The sequence below is a fragment of the Balaenoptera musculus genome, chromosome 12 (assembly GCF_009873245.2).
Source record: "Balaenoptera musculus isolate JJ_BM4_2016_0621 chromosome 12, mBalMus1.pri.v3, whole genome shotgun sequence".
Taxonomy (NCBI): domain Eukaryota; kingdom Metazoa; phylum Chordata; class Mammalia; order Artiodactyla; family Balaenopteridae; genus Balaenoptera; species Balaenoptera musculus.
Window position 1 is genome coordinate 39,065,137 of NC_045796.1, and position 22,316 is coordinate 39,087,452.

At 37.1% G+C, this 22,316-nt stretch overlaps 1 protein-coding gene across 1 annotated transcript in view; it reads left to right on the forward strand.

The window, feature by feature from the left end:
* TRDN (triadin) overlaps positions 1-22,316 on the forward strand; it is a 370,489-nt gene that overhangs the window by 45,274 nt on the left and 302,899 nt on the right. Inside the window, exon 2 of the mRNA XM_036871396.1 lies at positions 10,605-10,814. Within this exon, the coding sequence (XP_036727291.1) occupies positions 10,605-10,814 (210 nt within the window). The remainder of the gene's footprint in view (positions 1-10,604; positions 10,815-22,316) is intronic.

Consider the following 22,316-nt stretch of genomic DNA (forward strand, 5'->3'; position numbering starts at 1 on the left):
ACAGGCCAGTATCACTGATGAATATAGATGCAAAAATCCTCAACAAAATACTAGCAAACAGAATCCAACAGCACATTAAAAGGATCATACACCATGATCAAGTGGGGTTTATTCCAGGAATGCAAGGATTCTTCAATATATGCAAATCAATCAACGTGATACACCATATTAACAAATTGAAGGAGAAAAACCATATGATCATCTCAATAGATGCAGAGAAAGCTTTCGACAAAATTCAACACCCATTTATGATAAAAGCCCTGCAGAAAGTAGGCATAGAGGGAACTTTCCTCAACATAGTAAAGGCCATATATGACAAACCCACAGCCAACATTGTCCTCAATGGTGAAAAACTGAAACCATTTCCACTAAGATCAGGAACAAGACAAGGTTGCCCACTCTCACCACTATTACTCAACATAGTTTTGGAAATTTTAGCCACAGCAATCAGAGAAGAAAAAGAAATAAAAGGAATCCAAATTGGAAAAGAAGAAGTAAAGCTGTCACTGTTTGCAGATGACATGATACTCTAATAGAGAATCCTAAAGATGCTACCAGAAAACTCCTAGAGCTAATCGATGAATTTGGTAAAGTAGCAGGATACAAAATTAATGCACAGAAATCTCTGGCATTCCTATATACTAATGATGAAAAATCTGAAAGTGAAATTAAGAAAACACTCCCATTTACCATTGCAACAAAAAGAATAAAATATCTAGGAATAAACCTACCTAAGGAGACAAAAGACCTGTATGCAGAAAATTGTAAGACATTGATGAAAGAAATTAAAGATGATACAAATAGATGGAGAGATATACCATGTTCTTGGATTGGAAGAATCAACATTGTGAAAATGACTCTACTACCCAAAGCAATCTACAGATTCAATGTAATCCCTATCAAACTACCACTGGCATTTTTCACAGAACTAGAACAAAAAATTTCACAATTTGTATGGAAACACAAAAGACCCCAAATAGCCAAAGCAATCTTGAGAACGAAAAATGGAGCTGGAGGAATCAGGCTCCCTGACTTCAGACTATATTACAAAGCTACGGTAATCAAGACAGTATGGCACTGGCACAAAAACAGAAATATAGATCAATGGAACAGGATAGAAAGCCCAGAGATAAACCCATGCACATATGGTCACCTTATCTTTGATAAAGGAGGTGAGCATATACAGTGGAGAAAAGACAGCCTCTTCAATAAGTGGTGCTGGGAAAACTGGACAGGTACATGTAAAAGTATGAAATTAGAACACTCCCTAACACCATACACGAAAATAAACTCAAAATGGATTAAAGACGTAAATGTAAGGCCAGACAGTATCAAACTCTTAGAGGAAAACATAGGCAGAACACTCTATGACATAAATCACAGCAAGATCCTTTTTGACCCAGCTCCTAGAGAAATGGAAATAAAAACACAAATAAACAAATGGGACCTAATGAAAGTTAAAAGCTTTTGCACAGCAAAGGAAACCATAAACAAGACCAAAAGACAACCCTCAGAATGGGAGAAAATATTTGCAAATGAAGCAGCTGACAAAGGATTAATCTCCAAAATTTACAAGCAGCTCATGCAGCTCAATAACAAAAAAACAAACAACCCAATCCAAAAATGGGCAGAAGACCTAAATAGACATTTCTGCAAAGAAGATATACAGATTGCCAACAAACACATGAAAGAATGCTCAACATCATTAATCATTAGAGAAATGCAAATCAAAACTGCAATGAGATATCATCTCACACCGGTCAGAATGGCCATCATCAAAAAATCTAGAAACAATAAATGCTGGAGAGGGTGTGGAGAAAAGGGAACCCTCTTACACTGTTGGTGGGAAGTAAATTGACACAGCCACTATGGAGAACAGTATGGAGGTTCCTTAAAAAACTACAAATAGAACTACCATATGACCCAGCAATCCCACTACTGGGCATATACCCTGAGAAAACCATAATTCAAAAAGAGTCATGTACCAAAATGTTCATTGCAGCTCTATTTACAATAGCCAGGACATGGAAGCAACCTAAGTGTACATCATCAGATGAAAGGATAAAGAAGATGTGGCACATATATACAATGGAATATTACTCAGCCATAAAAAGAAACGAAATGGAGTTATTTGTAGTGAGGTGGATGGAGTTAGAGTCTGTCATACAGAGTGAAGTAAGTCAGAAAGAGAAAAGCAAACACAGTATGCTAACACATATATATGGAATCTAAGGGGGAAAATAAAGGTCATGAAGAACCTAGTGGCAAGACGGGAATAAAGACACAGATCTACTAGAGAATAGACTTGAGGATACAGGGAGGGGGAAGGGTACGCTGAGACAAAGTGAGAGAGTGGCATGGACATATATATACTACCAAACGTAAAATAGATAGCTAGTGGGAAGCAACCGCATAGCACAGGGAGATCAGCTCGGTGCTTTGTGACCACCTAGAGGGGTGGGATAAGGAGGGTGGGAGGGAGGGAGATGCAAGAGAGAATAGATATGGGAACATATGTACATGTATAGCTGATTCACTTTGTTATAAAGCAGAAACTAACACACCATTGTAAAGCAATTATACTCCAATAAAGGTGTTAAAAAAAAAAAAGTGGAGTTTCAGTAAGACCTTTTTTTTTTTAAATTTTTTTATTATTTATTTATTTATTTATGGCTGTGTTGGGTCTTCGTTTCTGTGCGAGGGCTTTCTCTAGTTGCGGCAAGTGGGGGCCACTCTTCATCGCGGTGCGCAGGTCTCTCACTATCGCGGCCTCTCTTGTTGCGGAGCACAGGCTCCAGACGCGCAGGCTCAGTAATTGTGGCTCACGGGCCTAGTTGCTCCGCGGCATGTGGGGTCTTCCCAGACCAGGGCTCGAACCCATGTCCCCTGCATTGGCAGGCAGATTCTCAACCACTGCGCCACCAGGAAACCCCCAAGACCATTTTTTTTAAAAAAGAAATAAAAGGAATTCATCAGAAATCCTTGCCCAAGTTAGATTAGTAAAAACCAATGTATTTTACCTGTAATGTGTTAAGAGTTCAATACATTTTGTTTCAGAAAGTGAATTCTAGTTATGCACTTATCATTGCTTTTCACCTTTAAATTCAGTTTACTATTTGTAGGAAAACAATTATCCTGAATGGGGAGTAACTGCTAAGTTGAAAATGAAAAGTTCAAAAGGTAGGGGAAAACTAAGCTTACCGGAACTAATACAAGAAGAGACATCTATTACTTGGCAGTAAGGAGTACTGGGAAGTGGCTAGCAGGTCACAGCGAGGGCCCACTGCCCAGGGAGGGAGATATCTTGCCTCTCACTCAACCAGAACACAAGCGAGCTCTTCCTAGAAGGAGCACTTCAATATTAGAATCTGACCTTGAATACCCCAAAAAACCTCATTTCGTTTACGACCAAGACAACACAGCCACTCAAAAAATAAGAGTGGGATTTGAGATTTTCTTTCAAAAATGAAAATAATTTTTTTTTAAAAAAAGAATCTGCATATTTAGATCATTCTGACTGATCACCCCTCATGACAGAGATGAAGGAAAATAATTATTTACATTCCTAGCAGAAGCAAGAGCATCAGTCAGAACTTCTGATGGCTGGTAATGCAAACACAACCAAATTAAAGGAGTTTTTATATTCTCATATAACTGGAAGTCCAGAGATAAATCTGACTCTAAACACAGCTGGCTCCCTGAACCCACAGAGTGGTATCTGGACTCTACCTCTTTCTATCTTGCAGCAGATTCTTCAACTGGTGGGCTAGAGGGCTACTGGTAGACCCCACCAGCTTGGTAAACCCAGCAGAAAGAGAGTATAACTCCAATAGTTCCATGAAAAATGAGGAGGACTCTGATTGCCCCATCCCTTCACAGTCTTAGGCAAGAGGGAATGTTCTAAATGGTCAGGCTTGTCTTAAAGACCCATTCCTATGGCTGGGGGTTAGGGGAGTGTTCACTTTCTAATCCCACTACTGGAAAAAGAAATTCACTTCCTGGAAGGGTAGAGGGAGCGAGTGGGTAGCAAGGAGTGCTAGATAACGCAAAATATAGGTGTATATCTCTTCATCTTTGCAGGTAGATTAGGTGGCCAAATCATCCTCTGAAATATTACAATAATCACATACCCCAAATCTGGGGAAAGAGATGGCAATTTAGGGCTTTCATTGAAATTGGCAGGGGGTCCGTTTCCGGTTTAAGACAAAAGCAATTTTTACCTTGAAAGAGAGTGAATAGCTTTTTTTTAAGTGCTTAGAATCTGGATTCTTCTAAAAATTTCTCTAGGTTACTTCTTATGGTTTACCAATATTAGATATATATCAATTAGAATGTCTAGGATTATTTTGATAAAGATTGTTTTTGTGAATTGTCATGATTTAACTTGCCTCTCAAAATCTATTTTCATTCAGTTTATACTAGAAAAGCATAATTTAGTTGTCACAGATTTCTATGTATATGATACATAGACATTCTTTTTTTTTTATTGTAGTGTAGTTGATTTACAATGTTGTGTTAGTTTCAGGTGTACAGCAAAGTGATTCAGTTATACATATACATATATTATCTTTTTAGATTCTTTTCTCATATAGGTTATCACATAATATTGAGTAGATTTCCCTGTGCTATACAGTAGATCCTTGTTGGTTATCTTTCTTTTTTTTATCATTTATTTTCATAAAGTTTATTTGTTCTTACAGAGGTTGGCTTCCTAAAATCAATAGTTTAGTCGTTTAGATTTTCTCGTACAACAAGAAAAGAGCACTTGAAAAATTCTCAAAATGAAGCTAATTTTTTTAAGTCCGTAAACTACTGTTTTGCCAGCATGGATTCGTCACATCTGTCAGGGGAAATACAACAATGGCAAAAGAGTATATGATCCTAAAATGTAGCAGAAGCATCCTATTATCTGTTTATTCCGCTAAGTTCACTGCAGGTAAGGATTGCATCATATCAATAGGTTCATGTCTTTCGTGCAAAATAAAAATATTATAGTGGCTGAGCTAAAAAACTGTATAAAGAAAATTTCATTCCTCACTGATACTCTTATAACTTGCTACCTATAATTTATCTGATAAAAATGGTGTAGGTAATCTAAGCAAACAGCTATTGTAACAGCTGTGCTATCTTCTCACTATCTATCTTAAATATAGTAGTGTGTGTGTGTTCATCCCAAGCTTCTGATTTATCCCTCCCTGCCACGTTTCCCCTTTGGTAACTATAAGTTTGTTTTTGCTATTGATACACAGACATTCTTCAAACACTAGGATTAATAAAATATGCAAGTTAAAAGATGGATTCTTCACTTTTCAACTTTATTTGCTTAAAGATCAATCTTTTCAGTAGAGTTTCTCCAAAATTCTTACTTATATGCATGTTTTCTGGAACACTTAAAAATATAGCAAAGGTCATTCTTGTGACTGGGGATTACATTCTTAATATAATTTTGAAATAACTTTTTTTTTTCATTGATAGTATATACTGCCCCGCTCTCCTTTGCTCTCTAATTTTTGAAGAAAAAATTTAGTGTTAGAGTATTCCACAAACCACATCGCACAGTTAAATGTGAAATTCAAATTAATGCTTTTATGAAATGAATATGCAATATTTTATTTATACCATTCTAGAATATAAGTGTCTTCCTTGAGCATCCTAGAAGAGACTGTATTGTATTATTCCCATAGGAATAATAATGGGCAAGTGGGCATGGCACTTTCCTCATCTGATTAATAAGGCATGATGAGGTTAAGTGAATTCTTTCAGGAGACTTATGATTTATTCTCCAATGCATAACCTGGCTGTGGTTTTTGGAGCTACTACATAAGAAGCCCTAATTTCACTTTATGGAGCAGAGTCTCTTGGCCCTTCAGCCAGATCCCCACTTCTTTTTTGTTTGTTTTTTTGCTTTTGTTTGTTTTGTTTTGAACTGTGTCTCTTTATTTGTTTTTAACTTTTTATTTTATATTGGAGTATAGCTGATTAACAATGTTGTGATAGTTTCAGCTGCACAGCAAAGCGACTCAACCATATATATGCAGGTATCCATTCTCCCCCAAACTCCCCTCTCATCCAGGCTGCCACATAACATTAAGCAGAGTTCGCTGTGCTATACAGTAGGTCCTTGTTGGTTATCCATGTTAAATATAGCAGTGCAGATCCCCATTTCTTTTGAAGCTGATTCTGGCTACCTGGCAATCAAAATAATTTGTATGAAATCAAAACGAATGGAATGAAAAAGTAGGCATGGAAAGTACTGTCACATATCCTCGCTGCTCTGCTCCAATTGTGAGACACCAACTTTCAAGAAACATCACCCATATCAAATTTCTCAGTAATATTTACCTCTCATTTTTTCCAACATATCAATAACTAGCTGTTTTCATCTCCAAAGTGCTTCTCAAACATTAAACAATCTCAGATTACACACTCTGTTCTTTGCATATATCTTGACCAGCTGTCAGAGACGGCAATTTATTTCCCCTCAATTTTATTCTTCTTGGCACTGTGTGGCTTCTATAAGTAAATCTGAATGGAAATTGAAAGTTACAACCTAGTGTGTTTCCATAACAAAGGCAACACATAATTTTCCTTAAGCAGGATAACCTTCAGATTACTTTCAAATTGCTTATGGTTTTACTGTTGGATACTCAGAATGTTTTCATCACCTTGGAATCTTGATTAATTCTTAAATGGAATTTGTGAGGATGTGAGGATGAAAAAAACAATAGAAAAGATTAAAAAATTGTTGAGTGTTAACTTTGTCATTTTTATTTGTTTAAAATATTGTACCATAATTGTTTTGGCAGGACTGTATGGTGAAATAAAATTTGGAATTTATATTAAAATCAGTTCTTTAAAAAATTAAAAGTCAGATTTTAACTCTGAACTTGCATTACTTGCTGAATTTATATAGTCTCTCATTTTTCTGATAAAAAAGGGAAAAAATATAGAAATTCTTATCCCATAGAAATTTTTCTGTCTTTTAAAAATGGGACCAGGATTCAACTAATTTGTATCAAATCTCAGTAAGTTTATTTGTTCAGTTTCAAGACACCAAGCAGGTGTGTATGTTATTGTCTGCAGAAGTACTCTCTTACACACAGTTCACTGAAGTAAATCTAAAGAGCAAAAGCAATTCTTCCCATGTGCTCTATATGGTGATAGTAGGAAGCCTTCCAGAAGTTAAAAAACTGGAGTTTAGCAACATATCAGCTTTCAGGTGGGCCTCTCCTAAACACTTATAATTCATTTACTCTCTTGCGAATCATTTGATTCACTTGTAGCCCCACTTGAGTCTTAAATTGCATTTCAAAGTATTTCTATCATTCATGCATTTTCAGAACTGCCATTAGAAGTGATGGGAATTTGACACCAAATTCAGTGAGAGGATATGATATGAGTTCTTTCTAATTTTTCCTTCTTTGAGCACCACCTCAGGTACAAACTGTGAAATCTGTTTTTTAAAGTTATTTTTCCATCTTGGTATCATTTCAACTAAATTGAATTCTTGAGCTTGGGATATGTATTCACATAGATTTTCAGAGAAGAAAGGAGATTCATTGTTACTATTATTAATTTATACCTAAAGTTGTTTTAAAATTTTAATTAAATGATTTTACCACTGATGTTTCTCATTAGCTTTTTACTCTTAAAAATATATGCCTAGATTTACCATTGTCATCTAAAAATAGTGGTATTAGTTATGTTTGGTTATTATTAATACCTACTAATATATACACTAGAATGTATTTGATTTTCTTTTCCCTAGTCAGTCTAGAATTTTATGTCATTTATTTTATTTCTATATAGGGGAGGAAAGTACCATTTTTTGGGCAAAGAAACAAAAGAGGAAAACTTTATTAACTAGAGTACTTAATTTTGCATGTGGTATTTTCATTTCTTCTGTCAACAACTAAAAATTGTCTTATGAACTGAATTTATACTTTAAGTACCCAGTGCACACATCTGTTTGAGGGTTCAAACTTTATTTTTGTACTTTAAAGAATTCAGTTACACTGATAACATTTGAATAATAACAAAATAAGTTTATTTGTTATCAATCATCTCTCTTAATTTTGTTAATGGGGCAAAACAGGATCCATTAATATGAATAAATTACAGTATGTGTCCCTGTTTTCCTGTATTACAAGAAATAAAGTGATTAGGAAAGACATTGAGGAAGTCATAGCATTCTTTTTTTGTTTCCCTGAAAATGTCTTAGCCTAATGTATATGCTTATTAAGTGGAAATAAATGTCTGCATTTATCAAGGAGTTAGTCCCTTAGCCTTTGTTTCTAAGGTTAATCTTTCACTTCTAGCCCTTCCTTATAATGATAGTAGTGGTTGTAGTCCTACCTGTAGAAGTAGTGGCCAAAGTAATGATGATAGTGATGATGATAATGGCGAAGATTATTCTAAGAGTAACTCCATTTAGGTGAAATTCATTTTGTAAAAAATGTCAAAGACGTTTCCGGTTGGGAGTGGAAAAAATTTTTTTTAATTTTTAATGTCAAAGAAGTTTGAAAATTTGCTTTTTAAAAAATATTTGGGAATGTAATTTAGAGATAAAATTGAAAGTATTTACTTACGTATATTAGAATGTGATTAATCAAAATTTTCTCTTCCCTGATATGTAATTCTTTAATTGTTGTAGACAAAGTCGCTCATATTTAAAGTATATGAAATATATTGTTAAGCTGTAATTTTGGCAAAAATATTTGGATTGTTAGGGGTATTTTTTCTCTTTAGTACTCAGTTATTTACTCCACATCTGTGTAATTTCTGGTTGGTCTTCAATTGTTCTTAAGTGAAACATGATATATTTGTTCCAAATAATCTCTAAGTTTCCTCTAGAGATAACTTTCTATGAGTCAAGGCTTGTCAATATAGTCATATATGCCTGCTCTCCATTGAGGGGGTGCTTTCTAGTCATGCAAAGGCAGCAACTTTACAGAAGAAAAATGAGTTACAAAATTTTTAAATGTTTACTCTATACATAAAAATATAAAAAGAAAAAGTAAACAGTTGAAGGAAAAAGGTACAAAATAAGGTTAGATAAAGTGGTACTATCCTATATGTGTGTGTTTATTTATAAACATACATGTATACACACATGCATACACGTAAGTACATTTACACGTAGACACATGCATATATGTATATGCAAATATACATATACAAAATATATACATATACATTATGTATATATGTATATCTGTACACAATTTTATAAACCACCAGAAGGAGGTTTATAGAAAAATGAACAAAAAACTTCACAGGATAAGAAATATAAATGAAAAATAAACATATAAAAGAGCTTATCTCTAGCAATCAAAGAATTGCAAATGAAGTAGAATTTTCCTCCTGTGTGATTGCACATATTTTGAATACCGGTAATACCCAGGGTTGTCAAGGATAAGGAAACAGAGACTGCTGGCATACACAATTTCCAAAAATAAACTAATTTTCAAATATATACATATACTCTCAAAAGATATAAAAGTGATTATATTATTTGCCCAGAAATTCTATATTTAGGAAATTCTCCTTATACAAAAATCATTAATATGTGCTGAGAAAACTTCTGCCATGTCCCTGGGTAGAAAGCTGTTCGACTAAATTATGCATAGCCACGGAATGACATGCCATGCAGCCACTTAAGTGGTATTTTATGGAATATGTACAGCAAGAAATCATGTTTATTATATATTGCCTAGTAAAAAAAACTAACAGAGAGTGTGTTGATGACTTGTCAGAAACAAATAAAACATATTTATGTATTTACTTGCATGTACAGAAAAGTAGGTATAAATAGAACAATATGTCAACAGTTGTTTTTACGTGGTGAGAATACAAATAATTATCTATGGTAAATCTATTGTTTAATAAAAAACCCAAATAATTATCTATTTATTTATTTTGCAATTTTTTATATTTTTTGAATATTCAGTCATGAACTGAAAGTGTAGACTTTTATAAGCAGGAATAAAAAGTTTCTGGATATAATAAGATTTTCCAACATTAATCTCTTAAATCTTCTATGCCCCTTTCACAAATAAAAATTAATGGCTTTAATAGAGGGTCAATTATGCTGTTAAACCAGAATATCCAAAAGAAATGTCATCCATTTGAACTATTTTATCACTGATTTTGTTTCTCTCCCAGAGGGGATATTTTTGCTTGCATTTAGACCTGACATATGAACCCAAATAAAAGAAAAAGGTGTTAAAAAGCAACTTGACCAAAAAAGCCATTGCCCTTGATGGTATTGGGTATATGAGGTGGTAAGGGAGATGCAAAAATGATTGAAGATTATGACATAGTTTGTGGCCTGGATGGCAGTACTTATGGAACTTGGGAGACGAGGAATGCTGATTATGAGGGCCTATGGGTATCAGGGTGGAGGGTAAATGCTGAGAAAGTGAAATGTGGTAGCGGGCAGGGAGGTTGGCTCTACCACTAAAGAGGTGTATTCTGCCATAGAAGATGCTATAAAAGAGCTATATATACTTATACCGTCTGTGTTTTGTGGGGAAGGGGTTTTTGTCATCAATATTTGACGTGAAATTCCAAATTGTAATTCTCCTTTTCCAATGTTCGATTAGGAAATACATCTACGACCACAACTGTGGTAGACAGCAAGAATGGATCTGTGCCCAAATCCCCTGGGAAAGTGGTGAAGAGGACAGTCACAGAAGATATAGTGACGACATTCAGTTCCCCAGCAGCCTGGCTTCTGGTCATTGCTCTGATCATCACGTGGTCAGCTGTGGCCATTGTTATGTTTGACTTAGTGGATTACAGAAACTTTTCAGGTAAGATCCATGAAGTTTGGCTTTTCTTTTCTTTTTTTTAATTAATTTTTATTGGAGTGTAACTACTTTGCAATGTTGTGTTAGTGTCTGCTGTACCGCAGAAGTTTGGCTTTTAAATGGAAAGAAACAGAGTTCTCTCCAGCTCTGGCTTTGTTTCTCTTCACCCTGCACATAAGCAAAGCATCCCACAAACATGCTTGAGGGCCGCTAAGGGCTAGTTCCCATCTTCACCTTTCCTTCTAATCTTTGCCTGTTGTTCTCATAGACTTCAAATGCAACCTGATTTGAAGAGCTGAACAAAAGCTCAATGTTATAGTTTCATGAGGAAAACAATTCCAAAGCTTGGTGGATATTTGGTTTGGGAAGAGGGACTTTATCAATCATTAATAAAGGATAATTTGTAGATTTTACACTCGGCTATATAAAACCAAACCAAACCCAAATAAAACACTTCTGGACAAATGGAAAATCCTGTATTTTTAAGTCCCCCACTATCTGGCTCCAAGTTTCCTTCCCAGACATTCTCTTTGCTCCTCCCATTAAAACGTCCTATTTTGATTTCCTAAAAATAAAGAATGTTAAAAGGAATTTCCAGGAATTACTTGTAATGCGATACTACGGCCAGCCATGTGTTCTTATAGATTTGGAGTGAAATAGGAATATCACAAGTGAGGAAATTTAGATTTTCATTATGGCCTATCCAATCTCTGAGTATATTGTTCATCTCTTCGTTCAAGGTCTTTCTGTTTTTTTAAAATTATATTTGTCTATTTCCACATCTGACATGCTCTATTGAGCATGTGAGTTCCTTCAGGGAAGGAACCGGTCAGGTGCTCAATAAGTATAAATGAATAGATGAATGAGTTTATGCTTATGCCTTTGTATCATAAGCAAAAACATTTTATTAGCCTCTTAATGTGCTCGTTCATATTTGCACTGTGCACCCTCCAACCTACCTGTTCTTTCTTCAGTAAGAGTGGAATCGGTAGAACCCAGAAACTATAAATACTGTAAGTTGCATTCTATATACTGAGAGATCCTCTACTTCTCATTATGGTATTTTACTTATTCAACAATTATTATCAAGTATCTACTACATATGCCAGGAAATGGCTATGTTAAAAGAAATGCAAGTATGAATAACATAAAGTCAAAAAACTGTATAGTTTGGGTTTATTGATATGGAGGTGTGACTGAGATGACTCTGCCCCCTGTACCGTTGGTAGCTGGGTTAAAGTGAGCATCATCTAACAGGTAGAGCTAAGTCTCATGATGTCAACCAAAGCAAAAGGGCTATTTATCCAGAGCCATAAACCTCTGCTTTAAGTAGGCAATAGTTTTGGTATACTGTGTAATGCAGACTCTTAAAAGAATATATGGTTGAAATGCCTATAATATAAAATATGACCTAGAATTTTAAGTGAAAAACAGTTGGTTACATTACTCTAGGAAATTTCATTTCCCTTGAGCCTATATTGACTGATATTTTTCATCTGTTCTTTTTTAGAATTTCATTCATTCAAATTTTAGAACCAAATATGGTCATATAATGTAGTTCTTCAACTTTTACAGTAGATGTATTTTAAGAATTGTGTGTAAATCTAATATTTGTAAAGATAATATTTTAATAAGTATACTGAATAAATTACTGTTGAATTTGTTCTTAATTATTTGATAAAATGAGCAGCTACCTATAATTAAATTTTCAGATTAGATTACTTAAATGTAAGGCACACAGTCCACAGTAGAGCTTCCTTGGACCATTGTAATTAGGTACTATGGATAATGCCTATGTTCCTGGCATTTCATTTGATAGGGGAAAAATAACCTCTGTATTATTACTACTTCATTTCTTCTTTCAAGAAATGTTTGCTAAGTACATCTTCTTTGTGAAGACTCCTCCTCCAGTTCTATATATTTGTTAATGACCTAACCATATATCCATTCCGTGCAAAAAGAAACCTGCAAGTCATCTGTTAAATCTGCTGGGCACCTGGTCAGTTACCACACTGTATGCCAGCCAACCCTCTTATGCCTCATAAATTTGCTCCCTCCTCTTATTACCACAGTCTCCATTACTACACTTCAGACCTTGATTCTCTTTTGAGGGGGCTAATGCAGTTTCTTCTTGTCTGCCTCATCCAGGTCTCTCCCCTTTAACATTGCCCCCAAGGTATCTTCATAAAACGTAAATTTCATTGAGTATCTCTGCCAAGTACAAATTCCTTGGCATGAAATTCAGGTCCTTGGCTTAGCCCTTTATTTTCATCTTGTAATTCCGCTCATGCACCCTGTTTTCCAGCCATACTTCCTATTGCTCTCACCTGTTTTCTTTCCCTAGGAAAACATACAGTCTCACTCCTCCCTGCCTCTGCTCATGCCATCCTTCCCTCATTCCCTGATACAGTATAGCAGAAAGTGTAAGAAAGTAGTTAAGAATGTGAACTCTGGTGCTGCATTTCCTTGCTATTAAATCCAGATCTTGCAACTTTCTAGCCGTTGTGATATCAGAAAAGTCACTTAGTCTCTCTTTGCTTCAGTTTCATCATCTATACCATAGTACCTATGTAATAAGATTAAGAGAATTATACAAATGAATATATTTGGAGTGTTTAGAACAGAACCTGGTTTATCACAAGTACTATATACATTTTATTTTTTTATTTTTAAGATTTTATTTATTTATTAATTTTTTAAACATCTTTATTGGACTATAATTGCTTTACAATGGAGTATTAGTTTCTGCTTTATAACAAAGTGAATCAGCCATACATATACATATATCCCCATATCTCCTCCCTCTTGTGTCTCCCTCCCACCCTCCCTATCCCACCTTTCTAAGTGGTCATAAAGCACCGAGGTGATCTCCCTGTGCTATGCAGCTTCTTCCCACTAGCTATTTTACATTTGGTAGTGTATATATGTCAATGCCACTCTCTCACTTCATCCCAGTTTACCCTTCCCCCTTCCCGTGTCTTCAAGTGCGTTCTCTACATCTGTGTCTTTATTCCTGTCCTGCCCCTAGGTTCTTCAGAACCTTTTTTTTTTTTTTTTTAGATACCATATATATGTGTTAGCATACGGTATTTGTTTTTCTCTTTCTGACTTACTTCACTCTGTATGACAGACTCTAGGTCCATCCACCTCACTACAAATAACTCAATTTCGTTTCTTTTTATGGCTGAGTAGTATTCCATTGTATATATGTGCCACATCTTCTTTATCCATTCATCTGTCGATGGACACTTAGGTTGCTTCCATGTCCTGGCTATTGTAAATAGTGCTGCAATGAACATTGTGATACATGACTCTTTTTGAATTATGGTTTTCTCAAGGTATATGCCCAGTAGTGGGATTGCTGGGTCGTATGGTAGTTCTATTTGTAGTTTTTTAAGGAACCTCCATACTGTTCTCCATAGTGGCTGTGTCAATTTACATTCCCACCAACAGTGCAAGAGGGTTCCCTTTTCTCCACACCCTCTCCAGCATTTACTGTTTGTTTGTTTTGCTGTGCAAAAGCTTTTAAGTTTCATTAGGTCCCATTTGTTTATCTTGTTTTTTATTTCCATTTCTCTAGGAGGTGGGTCAAAAAGGATCTTGCTGTTATTTATGTCATAGAGTGTTTTACCTATGTTTTCCTCTAAGACTTTTATAGTGTCTGGCCTTACATTTAGGTCTTTAATCCATTGTGAGTATATTTTTGTGTATTGTGTTAGAGAGTGTTCTAATTTCATTCTTTTACATGTAGCTGTCCAGTTTTCCCAGCACCACTTATTGAAGAGGCTGTCTTTTCTCCATTGTATATTCTTGCTTCCTTTATCAAAGATAAGGTGACCATATGTGCGTGGGTTAATCTCTGGGCTTTCTATTCTGTTCCATTGATCTATATTTCTGTTTTGGTGCCAGTACCATACTGTCTTGATTACTGTAGCTTTATAGTATAGTCTGAAATCCGGGAGCCTGATTCCTCCAGCTCCGTTTTTCTTTCTCAAGATTGCTTTGGCTATTCGGGGTCTTTTGTGTTTCCATACAAATTGTGAAATTTTTTGTTCTAGTTCTGTGAAAAATGCCATTGGTAGTTTGATAGCGATTGCATTGAATCTGTAGATTGCTTTGGGTAGTATAGTCATTTTCACAATGTTGATTCTTCCAATCCAAGAACATGGTATATCTCTCCATCTGTTTGTATCATCTTTAATTTCTTTCATCAGTGTCTTACAGTTTTCTGCATACAGGTCTTTTGTCTCCTTAGGTAGGTTTATTCCTAGGTATTTTATTCTTTGTGTTGCAATGGTAAATGGGAGTGTTTCCTTAATTTCTCTTTAAGATTTTCCATCATTAGTGTATAAGAATGCAAGAGATTTCTGTGCATTAATTTTGTATCATGCTCCTTTACCAAATTCATTGATTAGCTCTAGTAGTATTCCGTAGCATCTTTAGGATTCACTATGTATAAGTATCATGTCATCTGCAAACAGTACCATCTTTACTTCTTCTTTTCCGATTTGGATTCGTTTTATTTCTTTTTCTTCTCTGATTGCTGTGGCTAAAGCTTCCAAAACTATGTTGAATAATAGTGGTGAGAGTGGGCAACCTTGTCTTGTTCCTGATCTTAGTGGAAATGGTTTCAGTTTTTCACCACTGAGGACGATGTTGGCTGTGGGTTTGTCATATATGGCCTTTATTATGTTGAGGAAAGTTCCCTCCCTGCCTACTTTTTGGAAGGATTTTATCATAAATGGGTGTTGAATTTTGTAAAAAGCTTTTTCTGCATCTATTGAGATGATCATGTGGTTTTTATCCTTCAGTTTGTTAATATGGTTTATCACATTGATTGATTTGCGTATACTGAAGAATCCTTGCATTCCTGGGATACACCCCACTTGATCATGGTGTATGATCCTTTTAATGTGCTGTTGGATTCTGTTTGCTAGTATTTTGTTGAGGATTTTTGCATCTATGTTCATCAGTGATATTGGCCTGTAGTTTTCTTTCCTTGTGACATCTTTGTCTGGTTTTGGTATCAGGGTGATGTGGCCTCATAGTAAGAGTTGGGGAGTGTTCCTCCCTCTGCTATATTTTGGAAGAGTTTGAGAAGGATAGATGTTAGCTCTTCTCTCAATGTTTGATAGAATTCGCCTGTGAAGCCATCTGGTGGTGGGCTTTTGTTTGTTGGAAGATTTTTAATCACAGTCTGAATTTCAGTGCTTGTGATTGGTCTGTTTATATTTTCTGTTTCTTCCTGGTTCAGTCTTGGAAGGTTGTGCTTTTGTAAGAATTGGTCCATTTCTTCCAGGTTGTCCATTTTCTTGGCATATAGTTGCTTGTAGTAATCTCTCATGATCCTTTGTATTTCTGCAGTGTCAGTTGTTACTTCACCTTTTTCTTTTTTTTTTTTTTTAATAAATATATTTATTTATTTATATTTATTTTTTGGATGTTTTGGTCTTCGTTTCTGTGCGAGGACTTTCTCTAGTTGCGGTGAGCAGGGACCACTCTTCATCGCGGTGCGCGGGCCTCTCACTGTCACGGCCTCTCTTGTTGCGGAGCACAGGCTCCAGACGCACAGGCTCAGTGGTTGTGGCTCACGGGCCCAGTCGCTCCGCGCATGTGGGATCTTCCCAGACCAGGGCACGAACCCGTGTCCCCTGCATTGGCAGGCAGACTCCTAACCACTGCGCCACCAGGGAAGCCCCACTTCTCCTTTTTCTAATTCTACTGATATGAGTCTTCTCCCTTTTTTTCTTGATGAGTCTGGCTACAGGTTTATGAATTTTGTTTATCTTCTCAAATAACCAGCTTTTAGTTTTATTGAACTTTGCTATCGTTTCCTTCATTTCTTTTTCATTTATTTCTGATCTGATCTTTATGATTTCTTTCCTTCTGCTAACTTTGGGGTTTTTTGTTCTTCTTTGTCTAATTGCTCTAGGTGTAAGTTTAGGTTGTTTCTTTGAGATGTTAGTTGTTTGTTGAGGTAGGATTGTATTGCTATAAAGTTCCCTCTTAGAACTGCTTTTGCTGCATCCCATAGGTTTTGGGTCGTCGTGTCTCCATTGTCATTTGTTTCTAGGTATTTTTTGATTTCCCCTTTGATTTCTTCAGTGATCACTTTGTTATTAAGTAGTGTATTGTGTAGCCTCCATGTGTTTGTATTTTTTACAGATCTTTTCCTGTAATTGATATCTAGTCTCATAGCGTCGTGGTCAGAAAAGATACTTGATACGATTTCAATTTTCTTAAATTTACCAAGGCTTGATTTGTGACCCAAGATATGATCTATCCTGGAGAATGTTCCATGCGCACTTGAGAAAAATGTGTATTCTGTTGTTTTTGGGTGGAATGTCCTATAAATATCAATTAAGTCCATCTTGTTTAATGTATCATTTAAAGCTTGTGTTTCCTTATTTATTTTCATTTTGGATGATCTGTCCATTGTTGAAAGTGGGGTGTTAAAGTCCCCTACTATGATTGTGTTACTGTCGATTTCCCCTTTTATGGCTGTTAGCATTTGCCTTATTTATTGAGTTGCTGCTATGTTGGGTGCATAAATATTTACAATTGTTTTATCTTCTTCTTGGATTGATCCCTTGATCATTATGTAGTGTCCTTCTTTGTCTGTTGTAATAGTCTTTTTGTAAAGTCTATTTTTTCTGGTATGAGAATTACTACTCCAGCTTTCTTTTGATTTCCATTTTCATAGAATAACATTTTCCACCCCCTCACTTTCAGTCTGTATGTGTCCCTAGGTCTGAAGTGGGTCTCTTGTAGACAGCATATATACTGGTCTTGTTTTTGTATCCATTCAGCCAATCTATGTCTTTCGGTTAGAGCATTTATCCATTGAAATTTAAGGTAGTTATCGATATGTATGTTCCTATTACCATTTTCTTAATTGTTTTGGGTTTGTTATTGTAGACCTTTTCCTTCTCTTGTGTTTCCTGCATAGAGAAGTTCCTTTAGCATTTGTTATAAAGCTGGTTTGGTAGTGCTGAATTCTCTTGGCTCTTGCTTGTCTGTAAAGGTTTCAGTTTCTCCGTCGAATCTGAATGAGATCCTTGCTGGTTAGAGTAATCTTGTTTGTAGGTTTTTCCCTTTCATCACTTTAAATATGTCCTGCCACTCCCTTCTGGCTTGCAGAGTTTCTGCTGAAAGATCAGCTGTTAACCTTATGGGGATTCCCTTGTATATTATTTGTTGTTTTTCCCTTGCTGCTTTTAATATTTTTTCTTTGTATTTAATTTTTGATATTTGATTAATATGTGTCTTGGAGTGTTTCTCCTTGGATTTATCCTATACGGGACTCTCTGTACTTCCTGAACTTGACTGACTCTTTCCTTTCCCATGTTAGGGAAGTTTTCAACTATAATCTCTTCAAATATTTTCTCAGTCCCTTTCTTTTTCTCTTCGTCTTCTAGGGCCCCTATAATTCGAATGTTGGTGTGTTTAATGTTGTCCCAGAAGTCTCCGAGACTGTCCTCATTTCTTTTCATTCTTTTTTCTTTATTCTGCTCTGCGGTAGTTATTTTCACTATTTTATCTTCCAGGTCACTTATCCATTCTTCTGTCTCATTTATTCTGCTGTTGATTCCTTCTAGAGAACTTTTAATTTCATTTATTGTGTTGTTCATCATTGTTTGTTTGCTCTTTAGTTCTTCTAGGTCCTTGTTAAAGTTTCTTGTATTGTCTCCATTCTATTTCCAAGATTTTGGATCATCTTTACTATCATTACACTGAATTCTTTTTCAGGTAGACTGCCTGTTTCCTCTTCATTTGTTTGGTCTGGTGGGTTTTTACCTTGCTCCTTCATCTACTGTGTTTTTCTCTGTCTTCTCATTTTGTTTAACTTACTGTGTTTTGGTTCTCCTTTTCGCAGGCTGCAGGTTCGTAGTTCCCATTGTTTTTGGTGTCTGCCCTCAGTGGGTAAGGTTGGTTCAGTGGGTTGTGTAGGCTTCCTGGTGGAGGGGACTGGTGCCTGTGTTCTGGTGGATGAGGCTGGATCTTGTCTTTCTGGTGGGCAGGACTGCGTCCTGTGGTGTGTTTTTGGGTGTCTGTGACCATATTATGATATTAGGCAGCCTCTCTGCTAATGGGTGGGGCTGTGTTCCTGTCTTGCTAGTTGTTTGACATAGGGTGTCCAGCACTGTAGCTTGCTGGTAATTGAGTGGAGCTGGGTCTTAGCATTGAGACAGAGATCTCTGGGAGAGCTTTTGCTGTTTGATATTATGTGTGTCTGGGAGGTCTCTGGTGGTCCAATGTCCTGAACTTTGCTCTCCCAGCTCAGAAGCACAGGCCTGACACCCGGCTGGAGCACCAAGAACCTGTCAGCCACACAGCTCAGAAAAAAATGGAGAAAAAAAAGAAAGAAAGAAAAAATAAATAAAATTAAGTTATTAAAATAAAAAATTAAAAAATTATTAAAAATTAAAAAATTCAAAAGTAATAAAAGAAAAGAAAGTAAGAAAGAAGAGAGCAGCCAAACCAAAAGACAAATCCACTAGTGATAACAAGCGCTAAGAAGTATACTAAAAAAAAAAAGAAAGGAAAAAAAAAAAAACAGACAGAACCCTAGGGCAAATGGTAAAAGCAAAGCTATACAGACAAAATCACACAGAAGCATGCACATACACACTCAGAAAAAAAAGGAAAAATAAAAATATATCTATATTGGGGCTTCCCTGGTGGCGCAGGGGTTGAGAATCTGCCTGCTAATGCAGGGGACACGGGTTTGAGCCCTGGTCTGGGAAGATCCCACATGCCACGGAGCGACTAGGCCCGTGAGCCACAATTACTGAGCCTGCGCGTCTGGAGCCTGTGCTCTGCAACAAGAGAGGCCACAATAGTGAGAGGCCCGCGCACCGCGATGAAGAGTGGCCCCCGCTTGCCACAACTAGAGAAAGCCCTCGCACAGAAACGAAGACCAAACACAGCCATAAATAAACAAACAAATAAATAAATAAATAAAATTTAAAAAAAATATATATATATATATCTATATATAAAAAGAAAAAGGAAGAGAGCAACCAAATCAATAAACAAATTTACCAATGATAGTAAACTCTAAATATTAAACTAAGATAAACATAAAACCAGAAAAAAATTAGATGCAGAAAGCAAACCCCAAGTCTACAATTGCTCCCAAAGTCCACTGCCTCAATTTTGGGATGATTCGTTGTCTCTTCAGGTATTCCACAGATGCAGCGTACATCAAGTTGAGTGTGGAGATTTAATCTGCTGCTCGTGAGGCTGCTGGGAGAGATTTCCCTTTCTCTTTTTTGTTCACACAGCTCCTGGGGTTCAGCTTTGGATTTGGCCCCGCCTCTGCGTGTAGGTCACCTGAGGACATCTGTTCCCTCCAAGACAGGACAGGGTTAAAGTAGCAGCTGATTCGGGGGCTCTGGCTCACTCAGGCCGGGGGGAGGGAAGGGTATGGAATGCGGGGTGAGCCTGCAGCGGCAGAGGCCAGCATGATGTTGCACCAGCCTGAGGTGCGCCGTGTCTTCTCCCGGGGAAGTTGTCCCTGGATCACGGGACCCTGGCAGTGGTGGGCTGCACAGGCTCGAGGGAGGGGAGGTGTGGATAGTGACATGTGTTTGCACACAGGCTTCTTGGTGGCTGCAGCAGCAGCCTTAGTGTTTCATGCCCATCTCTGGGGTCCGCGCTGATAGCTGCGGCTCACGTCCGTCTCTGGAGCTCCTTTAGGCAGCGCTCTGAATCCCCTCTCCTCGTGCACCCCGAAACAATGGTCTCTTGCCTCTTCGGCAGCTCCAGACTTTTTCCTGGACTCCCTCCCGGCTAGCTGTGGCGCACTAGTCCCCTTCAGGCTGTGTTCACGCAACCAACCCCAGTCCTTTCCCTGGGATCCCACTGAAGCCCGAGCCTCAGCTCCCAGCCCCCGCCCGTCCCAGCGGGTGAACAGACAAGCCTCTCGGGCTGGTGAATGCTGGTCGGCTCTGATGCTCTGTGCGGGAATCTCTCCGCTTTGCCCTCCGCACCCCTGTTGCTGCGCTCTCCTCCGTGGCTCTGAAGCTTCCCCCCTGCCACCTGCCCACCGTCTCTGCCAGTGAAGGGGCTTCCTAGTGTGTGGGAACTTTTCCTCCTTCACAGCTCCCTCCCAGAGCTGCAGGTCCCGTCCCTATTCTTTTGTGTCTGTTTTTTCTTTTTTCTTTTGCCCTAGCCAGGTACGTGGGTAGTTTCTTGCCTTTTGGGAAGTCTGAGGTCTTCTGCCAGCGTTCAGTAGGTGTTCTGTAGGTGTTGTTCCACATGTAGATGTATTTCTGATGTATTGTGGGGAGGAAGATGATCTCCACGTCTTACTCCTCCGCCATTTTGAAGGTCTCCCCTGTATACATTTTAATATCACTAGTAAGAGATTCATTCCTCAGTTTTCTTGAAGGATGAATTCATCCCTTTTTTCTGAAAGAATTCCAGATTTCCTAAGAAAAATTCACTGTACCATGCTTTCATTTTCTTAGTCCCTTACAGGCACCTGTATTATCAGCAGTTAACACATTGTATTGTTACTATCTGTTTACTTGTCCACCTCACTCAAAAACTTAACCTTATTCAAGGAGGAAATTCTCTTATTCATCTCTGTACATGAGTGTCTGTCACATAGCAAGTTTTCTGCTATATATTGCTTAAAGGAATGAATAATGCTGATAGTTTGATTTTGAAACAATTCCTTACCTTAGGAAGAAAGAAATATTTATCATAAAATTTTTATTTCATCCAGTCAAACAGGTTTTGACCCACTTTAAAAACTAATAAGTACATTTAATAAAATTAGAATGAAAAATAAAATATGTTTATGAAATGATATTTGTCATATTTTGTAATGATCATCTATTGCTGCATAATAGATTACCGGAAAAGTAAGAGGTTTAAAAAAATAATAAACATCTATCACTCCACACAGTTTCTGTGGCTTAGGAATTTGGGAATGGCTTAGGTGGGTGGTTCTGGCTTAGGGTATATCTTGATGATGCAGTGAAGACCTTGGCTGGGGCTGCAGACATCTGAAATTTTTTTTCTGGGGTTGGGGACCAATTGGCAAGATGTCTCACTCATTCGGCTTTTAAGTTAACGCTGGTGTGTCCTCACAACATGGCAACTGGCATTGCCCAGACTGAGTGATTCGAGAAAGAGCAAGGCAGAAGCCACAATGCCCCTTATGACCTACACTTAGAAATCCCACGCTGCCATTTCTGCAAAATCCTTTAGGTCATAACAGCTCAACCCTATTCAGTGTTGGATGAGACTATACAATGGTAGGAATGCCCACAGGCAAGAATCATTGGGGGCCACTGTGGTGGCTGGTTACCACATATTTTACTCTCAGAAAGTTATATTGCCAAGTTATGTATCTTAAGGTAAATACTTAGATCTAAGGATGTACCATTCAGTACTCTAGTTGACAAAGAGAGATTGTAATTACAACAGGTGCAAAGAGAAAGATGGTGTGTTGGGATGGCTGGCAACCTGAAGCCATATTTCAGAAGACAA